Below are 20,555 nucleotides of genomic sequence, written 5' to 3' on the forward strand. Positions count from 1 at the left end.
AATTATGAAGGGCATAGATAGGGTGAACAGTTGGAAGCTTTTTCCCAGGTCAGAAATGATAAGCACAAGGGGTCATAAGTTCAAGGTAAGGTAAGGGGGGCAAGGTTCAATACAGATATGCAAGGGACGTATTTTACACAGAGGGTGGTGGGGGCCTGGAATGCACTACCAAGCAAGGTGGTTGAGGCAGACACGCTAGGATCATTTAGGACTTATCTAGATAGCCACATGAACAGACTGGGAACAGAGGGATACAAACGGATGGTCTAGTTTGGAACACATGATCGGTGCAGGCTCGGAGGGCCAAAGGGCCTGTTCCTGTGCTGTATTGTTCTTTGTTTGTTCTTTGAGAACATAGATGACCTTGTTGATCCTTAAGAGGCCCTATGTGCGGAGCCACATGAGATGGGGGAGATCTTAAATGAATATTTCCCATCAGTACTTACTGTTGAGAAAGGCATGGATGTTAGAGAACTTGGGGAAATAAATCGTGATATCTTGAGGAGTGTACATATTACAGAGGTGGTGGTGCTGGAAGTGCTGGATAAATCCCCAGGCCATGAAGAAGTGTATCCCAGGCCATTGTGGGAGGCTAGAGAGGAAACTGTGGGTCTCCTAGCAGAGATGTTTGAATCATCAACAGCCACAGGCGAGGTGCCTGAAGATTGGAGGGCGGCAAATGTTGTGCCTTTGTTTAAGGATTGCAAGGAAAAGCCTGGGAACTACAGGCCGGTGAACCTAATGTCTATCGTGAGTAAGTTGTTAGGAGGTATTCTGAAAGACAGGATCTACAGGCATTTAGAGAGGCAAGGACTGATTAGGCTTAGTCAACATGGCTTTGTGAGGAGAAAATCATGTCTCATGAATTTGATTGAGTGTTTTGAAAGGATAACCAAGAAGGTAAATGAGGGTAGTTCAGTCGACATTGTTTACATGGACTTTGACAAGGTACCACATGGTAGGTTGCTGCACAAGGTTAAATCTCCCGGGATTTAGGGTGAGGTAGCCAATTGGATAGAAAATTGGCTTGATGACAGAAGATGGTTGTAGAAGTTTGCTTTTCAAACTGGAGGTCCGTGACCAGCGGTGTGCCTCAGGGATCGGTGCTGGGTCCACTGTTATTTGGCATTCACACCAATGATTTGGATGAGAATTTAGGAGACATGGTTAGGAAGTTTGCAGATGACACCAAGATTGGTGGCATAATGGACAGTGAAGGAGGTTATCTAAGATTGCAATGGGACCTTGATCAACTGGGCCAGTTTGCTGACGAATGGCAGATGGAGTTTAATTTAGATAAATGCGAGGTGACGCATTTTGGTAGATTGAACCAGGGCAAGACTTAGTTAATGGTAGGATGTGGGGGAGAGTTATAGAACAAAGAGATCTCTAGGGGTACACGTTCATAGCTCCTTGAAAGTGGAGTCACAGGTAGACAGGGTGGTGAAGGAGGCATTCGGCACGCTCGGTTTCATTAGTCAGAACATTGATTACAGGAGTTGGGACGTCTTGTTGAAGTTGTACAAGACATTGGTAAGGCCACACTTGGAATACTGTGTGCAGTTCTGATCACCCTATTATAGAAAGGATATTATTAAACTAGAAAGAGTACAGAAAAGATTTGCTAGGATGCTACCGGGACTTGATGGTTTGAGTTATGAGAGAGGCTGGATAGACAGGGACATTTTTCCCTTGGAGTGTAGCAGGCTTATAGAGGTCTATAAAATAATGAGGGGCATAGATAAGGTAGTCAACATCTTTTCCTCTGATTATCCACCCTGTCTATGCCTCTCACTTTTGTAGACCTCTGTCAGGTGTCCCCTCAGCCTCCGTCTTTCCAGTGAAAACAATCATAGTTCATTCAATCTCTCCTCATAGCCAACACCCTCGAGACCAGGCAACATTCTGGTGAACCTTCCTTGCTCTCTCTCCAAAGCTTCCACGTCCTTCTGGTAGTGTGGTGACCAGAACTGCACACAATACTCCAAATGTGACCTAACCAAGATTTTATATAGTCGCAACATGATTTCCCAACTCTTGTACTCAATGCCCCAACTGATGAAGGGATGCATGCTGTACGCTTTCTTAATTATCTTGGTCACCTGTGTTGCCACTTTTAGGGAACTATGGATATACACACCCAGATCCCTCTGTACGTTAATATTCCTAAGGGTTCTGCCTTTTACAATATAGTTCACAAGTAAATTTGATCTTCCAAAATGCATCACCTCGCATTTGCCAGATTAAACTCCATCTGCCATTTCTGTGTCCAAGTCTCCAATCTATCTATATCTGTTGTATCCTCTGACAATCCCCAGCACTATCTGCAACTCCACCAATCTTTGTGTCATCCACAAACTTACTAAACTTCTAAGTTTACTTTTACTAATCAGACCACCCACATTTTCCTTCAGATCATTTATATCTACTACAAACTACAGAGGTCCCAGCACTGATCCCTGCGGAACACCACTGGCGACAGATCTCCATTCTGAAAAACACCCTTCATCTGCTAGTCTCTGTCTTCTATAACCAAGCCAGTTCTGTATCCATCTAGCCAGTCCATCCCAAATCCCATGTGATTTTAGCTTTTGTACCAGTCTGCCATGTGGGACCTTGTAAAATGCCTTACTAAAGTCCATATAAACTACATCCACAGCCCTTCCCTCACAAATTATCTTTGTTACCACTTCAAAAACCACAATCAAGTTGGTGAGACATGAACGTCCCCATAGAAAACCATGCTGCCTGTCACTAACTAGTTTGTTTATAAAAATTCAAGTTGGTTTTCAAAAAGTGTGGTTAAATGCAAGAACTTTTATTTTAAAAAGCTATTGAATTGCTAAATAGTGAGAAGTTTGCAATTTCTAACAATTTGTTCATTGATTTTCTGCATGGAAACAATCTTTCTGGAAGAATTTTGACGTTGAGCTTGAAGCATGCAAACAAGGATATGTTTTACATAGCTCAATGGGTCATAAAATTGATATACATGGCAATATCACGTCTCTTCTCACCTATCCAACTTCACCAAGTTCCAGATGTACTTGGAGGCCAGAAACTCAAAATATGCAGAATTACAATTGTAAATCCATATTCTCTAATGTATGGGCCAGAATTTTCCAGCCTTCACATCCCACTGCCAGCGAGCAGGACCAGCAAATCCCGCTGGCGTAAACGGCTGTAAAATTCCACCCATGGTATTTCATTAAGAATTCATGTAAGTAATTGCTTAAAATATTTCCTTCATTAAACAGAAATTAATCATTAATAAAAAATGTGAACTTACATATCTGAAGATATTATTAAATTTGCAATATAATTCAATCCCTTTGAAAATGGAATAGAATGGCTTTACCTGAAGAGATCTCAGTTCAGTTTGCTGCTGTAGTATCTGCATCTGAAAAATATCCAATGTACCCCGAATGCTAGACAACTCCAGCCCAATCTTCTGCAGAATTTTTGTAAGTGAAGGGTCACTACCTAACGACAGAAACATTCATAACTTAAATTAAAAATGACTTGAAAAGGAGAAAGTAAGGGATCAATGAATAAAGCAGAAAAAAGAAAAATTCAAGATCAAATAATTTTTTTTTACAAAGGTCAGAGATAAAAATATAGAATCAGCAGTAAGAATTTCACCGCTCTGCAGTAAATAAAAGAAAACAATGTAGGCAAACAAAAGTTCCATAAAAAATCAGGATACTGTGAATAAGATAGTTTAATGCCCAAACCTTTGTTGTATATTCATTTATCTGCAGTGCATTATGAGAGGCAGTCAACATGGAAGAGAATCTAAAAGTCTTCTATCTGCATGTAAATAATTAAGTGGGCCATAAGTGGAGTGGCAAGTATGAGGGCAGAGTGTAATCTATGCTTCGAGGTGCAAGGCAAGACTAGAATACTTAAATGAATACTTTGTATTTGGTTTACTAAAGAAAAAGATGCTGACAAAATATTGGGAGAAGCAGAGATAGTTGAGGTAATGAATCAGGGTGATAATTGAGAGGCAGAAGATACTAGGAAAGGTTGGCTATACTTTGAGTGGACAGGTCGCCTCATCCAGTTGTTTACAGGAAATGCTTGCCAGAATCTGTGAATCTTCCCTAGATGCGGGGAAGATGCCAGAGGGTTGGACAATGGCAAACATGACATTCTTATTCAGGAAAGTGTACAAGGATGGTCCAAGCAATTAGAGGTCAGTTGTTTTATCAATGGTAGGTGAAGTTTCTAAACATTAATCGGGGAAAAAAATCCTCTCCAAATGTCTGTCGCTTGAGTTAATTAGGATAGCCAGCATGGACCTGGGAAAGGCAAATATTGACCAGCGAATCCAATTGAATTTTGATGAAATAACAGACAAATGCTACCTTGCCAGTGAGGCCACACAATGTGAAAGGATTAACAGGGAACGCAACAGATGCTGTCTAGATGAATTTTAGGAAAGCATTTGACAGTGTAGCATATAAAGACTAGTTAAAATTGCAGCTCATGAAATTGGTAGGTCAGCGACAACTTGGAGTTTTAAAATAGTTTAAGGATAGAAAACAGCGAGTTGTGGTAAATGGTTTTTTTTAAAAACTGGAGGATGCTGGACAGTGGTTTTCCCCAAGGTAAAGTTGAAGAAATATTGTTTTTGTTGCGACATATAAATGACGTGAATATTGGAATACAGGGTAAAATTTCAGTATTTGCCAATGATATCAAACTTGGAGCAATGGCAAACAAAGAGGATGATATGAACTGATTGTAATAGAACTTAAAATAGGCTAGTAGAATGGGCAGACAAGAGACAGATGGAATTTAATACAGATAATTTGAGAATGTATTTTGGCAGAAGGGATAGGGAGAGGCAATATAGACTTAATGGCAGGGTACTAACGGATGTGAAGACACTTTTGGGTCCTCTGAAGGTGCCAGAATATAGAGTAAATGGGATCCTGGGCTTCATAAATTGATGCATCGAGTACAAAAACAGGGAAATCATGCTGAATCTTTATAAAGCTCTGATTAGACCTTAACTGGTCTACCAGTTTTAATCACCATACTTTCCATTTTTCCTAAAGATCTTTTGAGAGAGTACAGAGGAGATTTACCATAGTTGTTCCAGGGAAGAGAGATTCTAACTACAAGGTTAGGTTGAATAAGCCTGGGTTGTTTTTCTTGGAGCAAAGGAAATTGAGGGGAGATTTGATATAGCTGTATAACATTATGACAAGTTTAAATAAGGTACTCAAAGAAAAAAAAACGTGGATGTCGTCTATATGGATTTCAGTAAGGCATTTGACAAAGTCCCACATGGCAGGTTGGTTAAGAAGGTTAAGGCCCATGGGATACAAGGAGAGGTGGCTAGATGAGTAGAAAACTGGCTTGGCCACAGGAGACAGAGGGTAGCAGTCGAAGGGTCTTTTTCTGGCTGGAGGTCTGTGACCAGTGGTGTTCCGCAGGGCTCTCTGTACTGGGACTTCTGCTATTTGTGATATATACAAATGATTTGGAAGAAGGTGTAACTGGTGTTATCAGCAAGTTTGCGGATGACACGAAGATGGCTGGACTTGCGGGTAGCGATGAACATTGTCAGACAATACAGCAGGATATAGATAGGCTGGAAAGTTGGGCGGAGAAATGGCAGATGGAATTTAATCCAGATAAATGCGAAGTGATGCATTTTGGAAGAACTAATGTAGGGGGGAGTTATACAATAAATGGCAGAGCCATCAAAAGTATAGAAACACAGAGGGACCTAGGTGTGCAAGTCCACAAATCCTTGAAGGTGGCAGCACAGGTGGAGGTGGTGGTGAAGAAGGCATATGGTATGCTTGCCTTTATAGGATGGGGTATAGAGTATAAAAGCTGGAGTCTGATGTTGCAGCTGTATAGAACGCTGGCTAGGCCACATTTGGAGTACTGCGTTCAGTTCTGGTCGCCGCACTACCAGAAGGACGTGGAGGCTTTAGAGAGAGTACAGAGAAGATTTACCAGGATGTTGCCTGGTATGGAGGGTTTTAGCTATGAGGAGAGATTGGGTAAACTGGACTTGTTCTCCCTGGAAAGACGGAGAATGAGGGGAGACCCAATAGAGGTGTACAAAATTATGAAGGGTATAGATAGGCTGAACAGTGGGAAGCTTTTTCCCAGGTCAGAGGTGACGATCACAAGGGGTCACGGGCTCAAGGTGAGAGGGGCGAGGTATAACTCAGATATCAGAGGGATGTTTTTTACACAGAGAGTGGTGGGGGCCTGGAATGTGCTGCCAAGTAGGGTGGTGGAGGCAGACACGCTGGCATCATTTAAGACTTACCTGGATAGTCACATGAGCAGTCTGGGAATGGAGGGATACAAATGAATGGTCTACTTGGACCAATGAGCGGCACAGGCTTGGAGGGCCGAAGGGCCTGTTTCCTGTGCTGTACTGTTCTTTGTTAGCTAATGGTATATGGACTCAAAGACACAGATTTAAGAATTGGGTAATAGATGCAGATGGAATTTGAGGATGAATGTGTTTTTCTTGAATGCACAGAAATCATTGCCCAAGAGATGATGGAAACAGAGGTGATCAAGGACTTCAAAAAGAAATTGGATGGGCACTTGAAGGAAATAAACTTTCAGTGGTGGAATGGAACAGACTGGATTGGTCATTGGGTCGACTGACTTCCTTCTACGCATAAATGAATGTATAACTCAACTCTATTCCCAATCTTTTGAGGCCTTATTAGAAAAATTATTTTACCCAATGTAAAACTATATAGAGACATACAATTATATGGATGCACAATACTACCACTTTCTCAAAGCAATCCACATGTGAAGTGCTTCTAGGTAAACTCTGTTTTCAAATTTTATTCGTTAAAGGTTAACCAGTTGAATAATTGAATATCAGAGAGCTGAAAGTCACATTCAACTTACACATGTTCTTCAGCTGCATAAATCTTTTGATAGAAGATATCTTCTGGTTCAGTTGAACTGACACATCTTGCAAGTCCACAGACATGATCCTCTACAAAATCAAGATGAAATTCAGCATAATCTAATATTAAAAAATTTACTCAACAGCTTTCAGAAAGCCCAGAGTTGTCTCTAGCAGTACTATCGCTCCCAACCCTGGATATATGATCTCCAATTCACTAACCTCAACTCCAGGAGGCACTGTTTCAAGTTATTACTTTCTTAACATTAAGATATTGGTATTCAGCATGGCTCCAATGGACTGGTTAGCTCCGGTAACGTTTCAGATCCCAGGTCAAAAAGGGAACCTATCGCATGGAGGGAGGATTCTACTTTACACAAACTGGTTACTCATCACCTTGTTCTGCAGCCTCATGTGAACACTTCCCTTTGGAAGAGTTTTAAAAAGTTTATTTATTAGTGTCACAAGTAGGCTTACATTAACACTACAATGAAATCACTGTGAAAATCCCCTAGATGCCACTCTCCAGAACCTGTTCGGGAAATTGAGGGAGAATTTCGCATGGCCAATGCACCTAACCAGCACATCTATCATACTATGGGAGGAAACTGGAGCACCCAGAGGAAACCCACACAGACATGAAGAGAATGTGCGGACTCCGCACAGACAGTGACTCAAGCCGGGAATTGAACCTGGATCTGCCGTGAGGCAGCAGTGCTAACCATTGTGCTGCCCCATGGAAAGAGTCCCATTACAGGAGGCAATGACAAGTTTTCAAAATATTTGGGAACACAAGACTTTTACAGCAACATCAGCATAATGATTGGGATGTTACAGGCTGCCTTCTATTGATACTTATTCCATATAGCAGGAGTCCATAGTGGTAAAATTGGATTGCACAGCAAATTTAACAGTACAAATTCAGCACCTTGCACTAGTCAATTATTTCACAAGTGCATATCGCTCTCAAGTGGCCTAACTTCACATTGCAGCCATCGGGCTAAAAAATACATAAGGTTTTATACAGGAGACCTTCTGCCACAATCTGAAATAAGTAGGCAGATTGTCTGGCTAGAGTAATAAAGATATCTGAATATATTGCTGGCAAATCCTAATAAGAAGTCTCACAACACCAGGTTAAAGTTCAACAGGTTTATGTGGTATCACGAGCCTTCGAAGCGCTGCTCTTTCATCAGGTGACACTCATCTGATGAAGGAGCAGCGCTCCGAAAGCTCATGATACCAAATAAACCTGTTGGACTTTAACCTGGTGTTGTGAGACTTCTTACTGTGACCACCCCAGTCCAAAGCCGGCATCTCCACATCAGGTCCTAATAAGGCATAGGCATTACCTCTGCTTTTCTTTAAATATTTTCAGTATGTATGTACTCAGTAGGTGCCTGATCATACCATATGTGAACTTGTTAGATTTGATCATGATGCAATATCCCTTCAATCAGATCACAAGATATGTAAACAAAACATTGAACATTGAAGAAGAGGTGGTGTTGAATTTCAACAGTGCAGAATAAAGGTTTTTTGTAGTTCCATGATGCCACATTAGAGCGCTGTGGAATAAGTATGATGTGGATCAAGTAGGATACCTGGGTGGAGAGCATATACAAGGTATTTGTAAAAAATTTTAAAGTACGTGAATCCCTTACTCTCTTCCAGCCTGGTCATTTCCCATCTTTATTCCTTTTGATCAAAGGGCCAAACCTTCACCGTACTCTTCCCAGATGTTTTTCCGCCATTTCAGGCAGTCTTGGGCTAGGGATTCCCATGTATTGATGGGGATGTAGCACTTTTTCAAGGAAGTTTTGAGGATATCCTTGAAGCATTTCTTTTGCTCTCAAAGAACAGTACAGCACAGGAAACAGGCCCTTTGGCCCTCCAAGCCTGTGCCGCTCATTGGTCCAATTAGACCATTCATTTGTATCCCTCCATTCCCAGACTGCTCATGTGACTACCCAGGTAAGTCTTAAACAATGCCAGCGTGTCTGCCTCAACCACCCTACTTGGCAGCGCATTCCAGGCCCCCACCACCCTCTGTGTAAAAAACATCCCTCTCCTGGGGCTTGCTTCATGTTGAAGTATCAATAGAAGGCAGCCTGTAACATCCCAATCATTATGCTGATGTTGCTGTATAAGTCTTGTGTTCCCAAATATTTTGAAAACTTGTCATTGCCTCCTGTAATGGGACTCTTTCCATGGGGCAGCACAATGGTTAGCACTGCTGCCTCACGGCAGATCCAGGTTCAATTCCCGGCTTGAGTCACTGTCTGTGCGGAGTCCGCACATTCTCTTCATGTCTGTGTGGGTTTCCTCTGGGTGCTCCAGTTTCCTCCCATAGTATGATAGATGTGCTGGTTAGGTGCATTGGCCATGCGAAATTCTCCCTCAATTTCCCGAACAGGTTCTGGAGAGTGGCATCTAGGGGATTTTCACAGTGATTTCATTGTAGTGTTAATGTAAGCCTACTTGTGACACTAATAAATAAACTTTTAAAAACTCTTCCAAAGGGAAGTGTTCACATGAGGCTGCCCAACAAGGTGTAGAGAGCTTGTGTCTAGAGACTTGTGTCAGACCTGTGGATGATGTGGTCCGTTCAGTGGAGCTAACAGAGCATGTTAGGAGGTGGGGGAGGTGGGGGTAACAGGGCCACTGTCTTATAGATGTTCATTGTAAGGCCATTCTCTTGTACACTTTGATGAAGGGGTTGACGATGGCTTACAACTTGGTCTTTAAGTATGTGCAGCTGCAAACCTCCTCTGCAAACTGTAGCTCAATGTCAAAGGAGGGGACGGCCTTGGATCCAGCCTGCAGGCAGTGGATATTGAACGGATTCCCATCTGTTCTTTAATTTAGTCCACTCCAGCAGTGAGATTGCTGAGAGCCCAACGTAAACTGGAGGAACAGCATCTCAACTTCCAATTAGGCACTTTACAGCCTTCCAAACTTACCATTGAGTTCAACAACTTCAGAGCATGAACTCTCTCCTCCACCTCCACTCCATTTCCATTTATTTTATTCCTTTTCATCCTATTAATCCATTTTTGTTACTTTATATTATTTTTCCTCTTCCAAAATCTCACTTAGACTTGCTTCCCCAACCCACTTGGGCAATCTGCCACATTCCTACATTCCACACTTTGTTCTGCCATTTACACATTCTGATTTCTTAATGAACGCTATCAGCACCATTCCTAGGCTTTATCAACATTCACGTTCTCTTTGTCCTTTAGTCCATGCCATCCCTATCAATTACAGCTCCCCCTGCCTCCTCTCAGTATAAATCTTGTCCTATTTGCCTTGTCTTCAGCTCTGACAAAGGGTCATCCTGGTTCAAAATGTTAGCTCTATTCTGTCTCCACAGACCTGCTGAGATTTTCCAGCATTTTCTGTTTTTGTTTGAGTTATCCTTCAGTGCCTTGGCCACAGGTTATCCTTCAATCGACATCATAAAAATCAGATTTTCTGGTGATTATAATATTACTGCTTGAGAGATTTTTCTGTGTGAAAAGCGCAGTTACATTTTCTACATTAGAACAATTATTTCACTTCACTTCAAAAGCATTTAATTGGCTTACAACACTTTTGAGACATTTGGTGGTTGTAAAAAGCATTAAATGATTGAAAGGTTTTCTTATTTTACAGTCTCGTGTCCCATTCCACAATCTTAGGGCTGCAATTCTTTATACTTTGGCTGGCTTGTCATTAGGCCCATAGCCCTCATAGCAGACAATGACCTCAAAATATCTTATAAAAGTAAAATACTGCAGATGCTAGAAATATGAAAGTATTATACCCAAATTTGCAGATGATACAAAATTGGGTGGGAGAGTAAGCTGCAAGGAGGATGCAAAGATGCTTCAGCGTAATTTGGACAGGCTGAACGAGTGGGCATTTGAAGTTTAATATGGATAAATGTGAGGTTATCTACTTTGGTAGCAATAATAGGAAAGCAAATTATTTGAATACTCAGTGAGACCTTGGTGTCCTCGTGCATCAGTCTCTGAAAGTAAGTGTGCAGGCAGAGCTGGCAGTAAAGGTGGCAAATTGTATGTTGGCCTTTATATCAAGAGGATTTGAATATAGGAATATGGATGTTGTACTGAAATTGTAGAGGGCATTGGTGAGGCCACACCTGGTGTCCTTATCCAAGGAAGACTGTCCTTGCTATAGAGGGAGTGCAGTGAAGGTTTACCAGGCTGATTCCTGGGATGGCAGGACTGTCATGTGAGGACAGACTAAGTCGGTTAGGTTTATATTCATTGGCGTTTAGAAGAGAGAGAGAGGGGATCTGATAGAAACTTATAAAATTTTAAGCAGGATTTGACAGGGTAGATTCTGAAAGAACGTTCGCTATGAGGGAAATAATATAAAGTAAAAGTGGATTAATGAAAAGAAGGAATAAAATAAATGGAAATGGAGTGGAGGAGAGAGTTTATGCTAAATTCTCCCTCCGTGTAGCTGAACAGGCACTGGAGTGTGGTAACAAAGGGATTTTCACAGTAACTGCACCGCTGTCTCACAGCACCAGGGACCCGGGTTTGATTCGCGGCTTGGGTCACTGTCTGTGCGGAGTCTGCACGTTCCCCCGTGTCTGCGTGGGTTTCCTCCGGGTGCTTCCCCCCCCCCGCCCGGTCTGAAGGATGTGCTGGTTAGGTGCATTGCCCAGGCTAAATTCTCCCTCCGTGTACCCGAGAGTCACTCTCACTCACAGCCTGAGGCTCCCACAGACCAAGAGGCCGCAAAACTCACCTCAGGCCGCGACTATTCAAATTACTCGCAGCGAATGTTTTTAAATCATAAGGTTAGTTTATTCAAGAGTCCCAGGATTAATATGAACCACTAAACAAATTACCTGCTCATGCAGTTACTAATTCCTGTCTGGCGTCAGCAGCGATCCCTCTCTATTAAATGTCTTGTGTTTAAAGCGGAGCTCCGTTAACGGCTCCGCCTGTTTGAAATTCCCGCCCATCCGCGAGACATCTCGCGACGCCATGTTAATCAGATTGCGCGTCACTGGAGAAAACGGACTTTAAAAAAAATGAATAATCCGCTAGTTAATACTAGAATTAATTACAAAGTGAAATATTAGAAACAAATTTTTTTTTAAGCGAACAGTAACTGAAATACAATCAGGCCTGGTCCCGTTGCTATGGCGACGCGGCGGCATCTCCCTGGAAACCTGCCGATGGTGCGTGTGTTTGGCTGTTGCTATGGTGACCGGAGCTGCCGCTGTCGCCAGACCCGGGGCTGGGGTTAGTGCTGGTGGAGCTGCTGTGGGCTCTGACTAATCCCCTACTGATCCCTCTTTGACAGAGTGCGAGAAACTGGCAATGGCTGCTAAGTGTCAAAAAAATAATTGCGGTAGGGAAGTGAAAGGCCCAACTCCCTGCTCTGTGGGTTTGGTAAGTACAGTAAGAAGTCTCACAACACCAGGTTAAAGTCCAACAGGTTTATTTGGTAGCAACCACATCATGGTTTGGTAAGGAGCATATTCGGGTAACCTGGAGAGAGAGATAGACAGAGAGGAAGGGAGAAACATGCACTCTGTCAATCAGTTACTTAGAGAAGGAATAAACGTTGTTGGGATTTGATGTAGAAGGGTAGAGGAGGCTGGTGTTGGGGCATCAGGGTGACACGGTGGCACAGTGGTTGGCATTGCTGCCTCACAGCGCCAAGGACCCGGGTTCGATTCCCAAGTTGGGTCACTATCTGCAGAGTCTGCATGTCCTCCTCATGTATGCGTTTCCTCCGCGTGCTCTGGTTTCCTCACACAGTCCGAAAGACGTGCTGATTAGGCGCATTGGCTGTGCTAAATTCTCCCTCAGTGTACCCAGACAGGTGCTGGAGTGTGGCGATTAGGAGATTTTCACAGTAACTTCATTGCAGTGTTAATGCAAGCCTACTTGTGACACAAATAAATAAACTTTACAACTTTTAGCCAGTTGAGCCTGTTTCTGTGCAGAACATTGTATGTAAGTGGCATATTATGATCGAGAGAGAGAAAGGCAATTTCAAATCCTCTATCTACTTGCTGTCATCATTAAATGGAATTTTCTTTTAAATTGTCTTTATATGGGCAGTGGCATGTTTTCCCAAAACCTCAGTTTATGTTTTTTTAAAGTTTTTAAAGTTTATAGTTTATTCTTTATTAGTGTCACAAGTAGACTTACATTAACATTGCAATAAAGTCACTGTGAAAATCCCTTAGTCGCCAGTGTCTGTTCAGGTACACTGAGGGAGAATTTAGCATGGCCAATGCACCTAACCAGCACATCTTTCAGACTGTGGGAGCTATTCGCAGCAAACGTTTTTACATAATAAGGTTAATTTATTCACACATTCATACAGCAGGGGGGTGGTGATGGGACAGGGGTGATCACAACCACAAACACACACAAATATACAATAATGGGATAGAAAAGAGGAGTTTTCCAACTATGAATAACTTAACAGTAAAACAATCACTTTAATGAATATTGGTTCATGTGATTTCCAGAATTCAAAAATGTCAAAGTCCAAAGGTTGGAGACTTCCTGCTAAGAAAATTTCCAGTGAGGTTCTGAGCTGAATATAGCAGTGTAGAGTTTCTTTAAAATGGATGATGAAATTGCTTTGTATAGACTTAACTTGGTAGACACCATCAGAAACTTTGGGATGAATTTTACCATCATGCCCCCACCTCGGAAATTGGAGCGGGCGAGGAGTGGATCATGGAAAGGTCCACTGACCTTGGGCGGGATTTTCCGGTTTCGGGGTGAGCACGGCCAAAACATTCCACCCTCTCGGTTAAACAGACAACTGCTTTGTCAACCTGCAGTCCTGCTGTTAAATCTTGCAGGTTGGAGGTACATTAGCAGAATGACTTACGAGTCTCAAAATGTAATATTAGAAGTGTTCCAAAGGCCAGAAACTTGGAGCATTAATGAGGCAATTGCAGGTTAATGAGCAGTTTATATTATTATTTATTTATTAGTGTCACAAGTAGGCTTAAATTAACACTGCAATGAAGTTACTGTGAAAATCCTTAGTCGCCACACTCCGGCGTCTGTTCGGGCACACTGAGGGAGAATTTAGCATGACTAATGCACCTAAACAGCACGCCTTTCAGATTGTGGGAGGAAACCAGAGCAGCTGGAGGAAACCCACACAGGCATGGGGAGAATTTGCAAAAACCACGCAAACAGTGACCCAAGCTGGGAATTGAACCCGGGTCCTGGGGGTTGTGAGGTAGCAGTGCTAACCATTATGCTAGCATGCCTCCCTACTGTATTAGCGTGCTGCCCTACTGTGCTACCCTGCCCTATGGCAGTGATCAAATCCATTGTCTTCCTTATGAGATAAATGGTGGTTCATAGCACCTCTGCCTTTGTTATAGTTTCGACTGGGGAGACTGACCATTTGCTGATTCCTGGTTTCTTTTTCATAATGTCCTCATAAAAGAGGTGTGAGATTGCACACCGATGAGGGTTGCTTTTGTTTTGTAACTGCTGTTGTGAAATTTCCAGGAGCTGTGTGCAATCCTGTGAATCATGTGACCTGTGGCAGCCACCTTTTGATTCAGTAGAGTCCAGTTTAAGTAATCTTTGATCTTAAACAGTTTACAATTCATTTCATGACTGAGGGACAACACAATCTGAAAACAAGTTCCCAAGAACCTGCCCCCTAATATGGATCCAATGACATCTGCCTTTTCTGATTTTATTTCTGGTCTTTCATGAGATGTGAACATCACTAGTAAGGCAGTAGTTATTGCCCATTGCTAATTGCCCTTGAGAAAGTACTGGTGAGCTGCTGCAGTCCATGTGGTGTAGGTACATCCACAGGTCATGTTAGGGAGTGAATTTCAAGAAGTTTAACTTGGTATCAGTAAAGGAAAGTCAATAGGAAAGTCAGTTTGAAAGAAGAATTGTGTTTGGATTAGAAGGAAACTTGGAGGTGGTGGTGATCCCACTGTAAATTGGTGGTGGAGAGAGTGAATGTTTAGAACATAGAACATAGAAAAAATACGGCACAAACAGGCCCTTCGGCCCACAAGTTGCACCGGTCATGTCCCTACCTACCTAGGCTTATATATAAGCTTACCTATAACCCTCAATCCTATTAAGTCCCATGTACTCATCCAGAAGTCTCTTAAAAGACCCTATCGAGTTTGCCTCCACCACCACTGACGGCAGCCGATTCCACTCACCCACCACCCTCATTGTTCCACAGGAGCAGGCTGAGGGTAAGGGAGCTTGTTTGTGCACTAATTTATTTAATTATTTTTCAGTTAAATTTGTGAAAAAAATCGGAGGTTTTTTTTTCAAAACAGGAAATAGGCCCAGCAGCAGCCTGGGAAGGTTTTGGAGGGTTTAAAAGTAGGCCGCACCTTTGAGCGGGCAGCGTCGTTCGCGGGCAGCGTAGTGAGCAGGGGACAGAGTGAGAGCTATAAGGGCTTTGGCTCACAGGGCTTCGGCGAAGGCGAGGAAGGTTGTTTGTTTTTCTTCTGTTACACCCCCTTTTTTGTTTTATCTCCCAAAAACTAAAAAGGACATGGCTGGTATGAGTGGGAGGCCAGTATACTGCATTCGGTGTGGGATGTGGGAGTTCCTGGAGACAACTTGCCTCCCGGAAGTCCATATCTGTGCCAGATGCGTGGAACTGCAACTCCTGAAGGATCGTGTAAGGGAGCTGGAGCTGAGGCTCGATGAACTCAGTTTAGTTAGGGAAAATGAGAGATTAATAGATAAAAGTTATAGTCAGGTAGTGACACCAGGGTCTCGGAAGGAAGACACGTGGGTCACAGTTAGGAAGGGTGATGTGCCAGAAAGTACCCCAGTGGCAGTCTCCCATAAAAGAAAGGGATGGGCAACAGATGGGAGAAGGGAAGGGAGTGAGCAGTCTGTGGAGGGATCCCCTGTGGTTGTCCCCCTCCAAAATAGGTATATTGTTTTGGATTCTGTGGAGGGGGATGACCCTCCAGGGGTAAGCCACGAAGACCAGATCGCCTCCACGGAGACAGGCTCAGGGGTCCGGAAGGGAAAGAAGGGGTTTAGGAGAGCGATAGTTGTGGGGGACGCAATGGTTAGAGGCACGGACAGGCGCTTCTGTGGGAGTGAACGAGAATCCTGGATGGTAGTCTGCCTCCCTAGTGCCGGGGTACTGGATGTCTCCGAGAGGGTAGGAAGCATATTTAAAAAGGAAGGTAGTCAAACGGATGTGATTGTACACATTGGTGAAAATGATGTAGGTAGGAAGAGCAGGGGGGTCATACGAGAGAAATTCAGGGAGTTGGGTGCTAGGCTAAAAAGTAAGACCTCCAGGGTAGCAATCTCTGGACTGCTCCCGGTGTCTAGTGCAAGTGAGGCTCGGAACAGGGAGATTCTACAGTTGAACGCGTGGCTAAAGGACTGGTGCAAGAGGGAGGGTTTTAAATTCATAGATAACTGGGAAATCTTCAAGTCAGGATGGCAACTGTACAGAAAGGATGGGTTACACCTCAACTGGAAGGGAGCAAATATCCTGGTAGGGAGTTTTGCGAGAGTGTTTCGGCAGGATTTAAACTAGTGTGGCAGGGGGGTGGGGAACAAAACAGGAGGTCAGTAAATACTGAGGCTGGGGTTGAGCTGGGGGCCAGGGCAAGGCTAGCTAAGAAGAGGAGCACTCTGGAGGAGGATGACCTGACTGGGCCTGGAGGTCTGGAGTGCATCTGCTTCAATGCGAGGAGCGTAACGGGTAAAACAGACGAACTTAGGGCCTTAATGTTTATGCGGAATTTGGATGTGGTTGCGGTGACGGAAACTTGGTTAAAAGAAGGACAGGACTGGCAGCTGAATATTCCGGGGTATAAGTGTTTTAGGCGAGACAGAGGAGGGGCTAAAAAAGGTGGGGGAGTAGCGATATTAGTTAAGGAGCATATTACCGCGGTGCAGAGGGTAGACAACTTAGAGGGGTCATGTACTGAGTCGCTGTGGGTGGAACTCAGAAACAGGAAGGGTGCAGTCACTATGCTGGGGGTGTACTACAGACCACCCAACAGCCCACGGGAAGTGGAGGAAAGGATATGTCAGGAGATTCTGGATAGGTGCAGAAAAAATAGGGTTGTTGTAGTGGGGGACTTTAATTTCCCTGGCACAGACTGGAAAGTGCTTAGAGCTGGGGGTCCGGACGGGGAGGAATTTGTAAAATGCGTACTGGAAGGTTCTTTGGAACAGTATGTAGATAGCCCGACTAGAGAGGGGGCTATACTGGACCTAGTTCTGGGAAATGAGCCCGGTCAGGTCGTCAAAGTTTCGGTAGGGGAACATGTGGCAAATAGTGACCACAACTCTGTTAACTTTAGGATAGTAATGGACAAGGATGAGTGCTGTCCTACGGGCAGGGTGCTAAATTGGGGGAAGGCTAACTATAGCCGGATTAGGCAGGAATTGGTGGATGTTGATTGGGAGAGGATGTTCGAGGGTAAGTCCACGTCTGGCATGTGGGAGTCTTTTAAGGAACTATTGATAAGGCTGCAGGATAGGCATGTGCCTGTAAAAAGGAAAGATAGGAAAGGTAGGATTCGAGAGCCGTGGATAACCAGGTAAATTGAGGATCTGATTAAAATGAAAAGGGAGGCGTACGTTAAGTCCAGGCAACTGAAAACAGATGGAGCTCTGGAGGAATACAGAGAGAGTAGGAAAGAACTCAAACGGGGAGTTAGAAGGGCAAAAAGAGGTCACGAGATGTTCTTGGCAGGCAGGATTAAGGAGAATCCTAAGGCATTCTATTCATACGTTAGGAACAAAAGAGTTGTCAGGGAGAAAATCGGACCTCTCGGGGACAAAGGAGGGGAATTATGCTTAGAACCCAAGGGAATAGGGGAGATCCTAAATGAATACTTTGCATCGGTATTCACGAAGGAGAGGGGCGTGTTAACCGGCAGTGTCTCGGAGGGAAGTGTTGACCCGTTAGAGAAAATCTCCATTACAAGAGAGGAAGTGTTAGGTTTTTTAGGGAACATTAAAACTGACAAAGCCCCAGGGCCTGATGGCATCTTTCCTCGACTGCTCAGGGAGACGAGAGATGAAAGTGCTGGGCCTCTGACGGAAATCTTTGTCGCTTCTTTGGACACGGGTGAGGTCCCTGAGGATTGGAGGATAGCGAATGTGGTCCCGTTGTTTAAGAAGGGTCGCAGGGATAACCCAGGAAATTATAGGCCGGTGAGCTTGACGTCCGTGGTAGGGAAGTTGTTGGAGAGGATTCTTAGAGACAGGATGTATGTGCATTTAGAACGGAACAATCTCATTAGTGACAGACAGCATGGTTTTGTAAGAGGGAGGTCGTGCCTTACAAATTTGGTGGAGTTTTTTGAGGAAGTGACAAAAACGGTTGATGAAGGAAGGGGCGTGGATGTCGTCTATATGGATTTCAGTAAGGCATTTGACAAAGTCCCACATGGCAGGTTGGTTAAGAAGGTTAAGGCTCATGGGATACAAGGAGAAGTGGCTAGATGGGTGGAGAACTGGCTTGGCCATAGGAGACAGAGGGTAGTGGTCGAAGGGTCTTTTTCCGGCTGGAGGTCTGTGACCAGTGGTGTTCCGCAGGGCTCTGTACTGGGACCTCTGCTATTTGTGATATATATAAATGATTTGGAAGAAGGTGTAACTGGTGTAATCAGCAAGTTTGCGGATGACACGAAGATGGCTGGACTTGCGGATAGCGAAGAGCATTGTCGGGCAATACAGCAGGATATAGATAGGCTGGAAAATTGGGCGGAGAGGTGGCAGATGGAGTTTAATCCGGATAAATGCGAAGTGATGCATTTTGGAAGAAATAATGTAGGGAGGAGTTATACAATAAATGGCAGAGTCATCAGGAGTATAGAAACACAGAGGGACCTAGGTGTGCAAGTCCACAAATCCTTGAAGGTGGCAACACAGGTGGAGAAGGTGGTGAAGAAGGCATATGGTATGCTTGCCTTTATAGGACGGGGTATAGAGTATAAAAGCTGGAGTCTGATGATGCAGCTGTATAGAACGCTGGTTAGGCCACATTTGGAGTACTGCGTCCAGTTCTGGTCGCCGCACTACCAGAAGGTCGTGGAGGCGTTAGAGAGAGTGCAGAGAAGGTTTACCAGGATGTTGCCTGGTATGGAGTGTCTTAGCTATGAGGAGAGATTGGGTAGACTGGGGTTGTTCTCCTTGGAAAGACGGAGAATGAGGGGAGATCTAATAGAGGTGTACAAGATTATGAAGGGTATAGATAGGGTGAACAGTGGGAAGCTTTTTCCCAGGTCGGAGGTGACGATCACGAGGGGTCACGGGCTCAAGCTGAGAGGGGCGAAGTATAACTCAGATATCAGAGGGACGTTTTTTACACAGAGGGTGGTGGGGGCCTGGAATGCGCTGCCAAGTAGGGTGGTGGAGGCAGGCACGCTGACATCGTTTAAGACTTACCTGGATAGTCACATGAGCAGCCTGGGAATGGAGGGATACAAACGATTGGTCTAGTTGGACCAAGGAGCGGCACAGGCTTGGAGGGCCGAAGGGCCTGTTTCCTGTGCTGTACTGTTCTTTGTTCTTTGAGTGAAAAACTTACCCCGACATCTCCTCTGTACCTAATCCCTCGCACCTTAAACCTGTGTCTTCTCATAGCAGCCATTTCAGCCCTGGGAAAATGCCTCAGAGAATCCACCCGATCTTCTCCTTGAATGAGAGGAGACCTAATAGAGGTATATAAGATGTTGAGAGGCATAGATCGGGTGGACTCTCAGAGGCTTTTTCCCAGGGTGGAAATGGCTGCTACGAGAGGACACAGGTTTAAGTTGCTGGGGGGTAGGTACAGGGGAAATGTTTGGGGGAAGTTTTTCACACGGAGGGTGGTGGGTGAGAGGAATCGGCTGCCATCAGTGGTGGTGGAGGCAAACTCAATAGGGTCTTTTAAGAGACTCCTGGATGAGTACATGGGACTTAATAGGATGGAGGGTTATAGGTAGGCCTAAAAGGTAGGGATATGTTCGGCACAACTTGTGGGGCCGAAGGGCCTGTTTTGTGTTGTAGTTTTTCTATGTTTCTATATATCTCAACATCTTGTACACCTCTATCAGGTCACCTCTCATTCTTCGTTTGTGGATGGGATTCCAGTCAAGTCACCTGGATGGTGTCAAACTTGTTCAGTGCTGTTGGAGTGGCACTCATCCATAAAGGGATGTGAATCTGTGGAATTCCCTGCCCAGTGAAGCAGTTGAGGCTACCTCATTATATGTTTTTAAGGCAAGGATAGATACATTTTTGAACAGCAAAGGAATTAAGGGTTATGCTGAGTCGGTGGGTAAGTGGAGCTGAGTCCACAAAAAGATCAGCCATGATCTTATTGAATGGCGGAGCAGGCTCGAGTGGCCAGATGGCCTACTTCTGCTCCTAGTTCTTATGTTCTTATATACAAGTGAAGTGGATTCCATGACACTTGTGGGAGTGGTGTACAGGCACCCTAGTTGTAACTACACAGTAGGACAGAGCTTATTGGAAAGGTATGGCGATAATCGCCAGGGATTTTAATCTACATATAGACTGAAAAAAATCAGAAGGGCAAAAATAGCCTAGATGAAGAGTTAGTAGATGTCTTTGGAATAGTTTCTTAGAACAGCACGTTCTGAAGTCAACCATACTATCTA

At 44.0% G+C, this 20,555-nt stretch overlaps 2 protein-coding genes across 5 annotated transcripts in view; one reads left to right on the plus strand and one right to left on the minus strand.

The window, feature by feature from the left end:
- The window catches only part of ska1 (spindle and kinetochore associated complex subunit 1), a 66,500-nt gene extending 54,605 nt beyond the window's left edge, over positions 1-11,895 (minus strand). For 2 of the 4 annotated variants that reach the window (XM_078227636.1, XM_078227490.1), the window contains exons 1-4: positions 11,775-11,868; positions 10,286-10,419; positions 6,907-6,997; positions 3,359-3,483 (exon numbers count right to left, since the gene is read on the minus strand). In XM_078227636.1, the coding sequence (XP_078083762.1) occupies positions 3,359-3,483; positions 6,907-6,991 (210 nt within the window). In that variant the 5' untranslated portion in view covers positions 6,992-6,997; positions 10,286-10,419; positions 11,775-11,868. Of the gene's footprint in view, positions 1-3,358; positions 3,484-6,906; positions 6,998-10,285; positions 10,420-11,774 lie in introns of all 4 variants that reach the window. The other 2 variants (XM_078227564.1, XM_078227406.1) reach the window with 2 other exon arrangements.
- A 302-nt stretch (positions 11,896-12,197) lies between these two features.
- Positions 12,198-20,555, plus strand: part of cfap53 (cilia and flagella associated protein 53) — a 44,899-nt gene continuing 36,541 nt past the window's right edge. Inside the window, exon 1 of the mRNA XM_078227690.1 lies at positions 12,198-12,324. Within this exon, the coding sequence (XP_078083816.1) occupies positions 12,253-12,324 (72 nt within the window). The 5' untranslated portion in view covers positions 12,198-12,252. The remainder of the gene's footprint in view (positions 12,325-20,555) is intronic.

Source organism: Mustelus asterias, chromosome 1, assembly GCF_964213995.1.
Source record: "Mustelus asterias chromosome 1, sMusAst1.hap1.1, whole genome shotgun sequence".
Taxonomy (NCBI): Eukaryota; Metazoa; Chordata; class Chondrichthyes; order Carcharhiniformes; family Triakidae; genus Mustelus; species Mustelus asterias.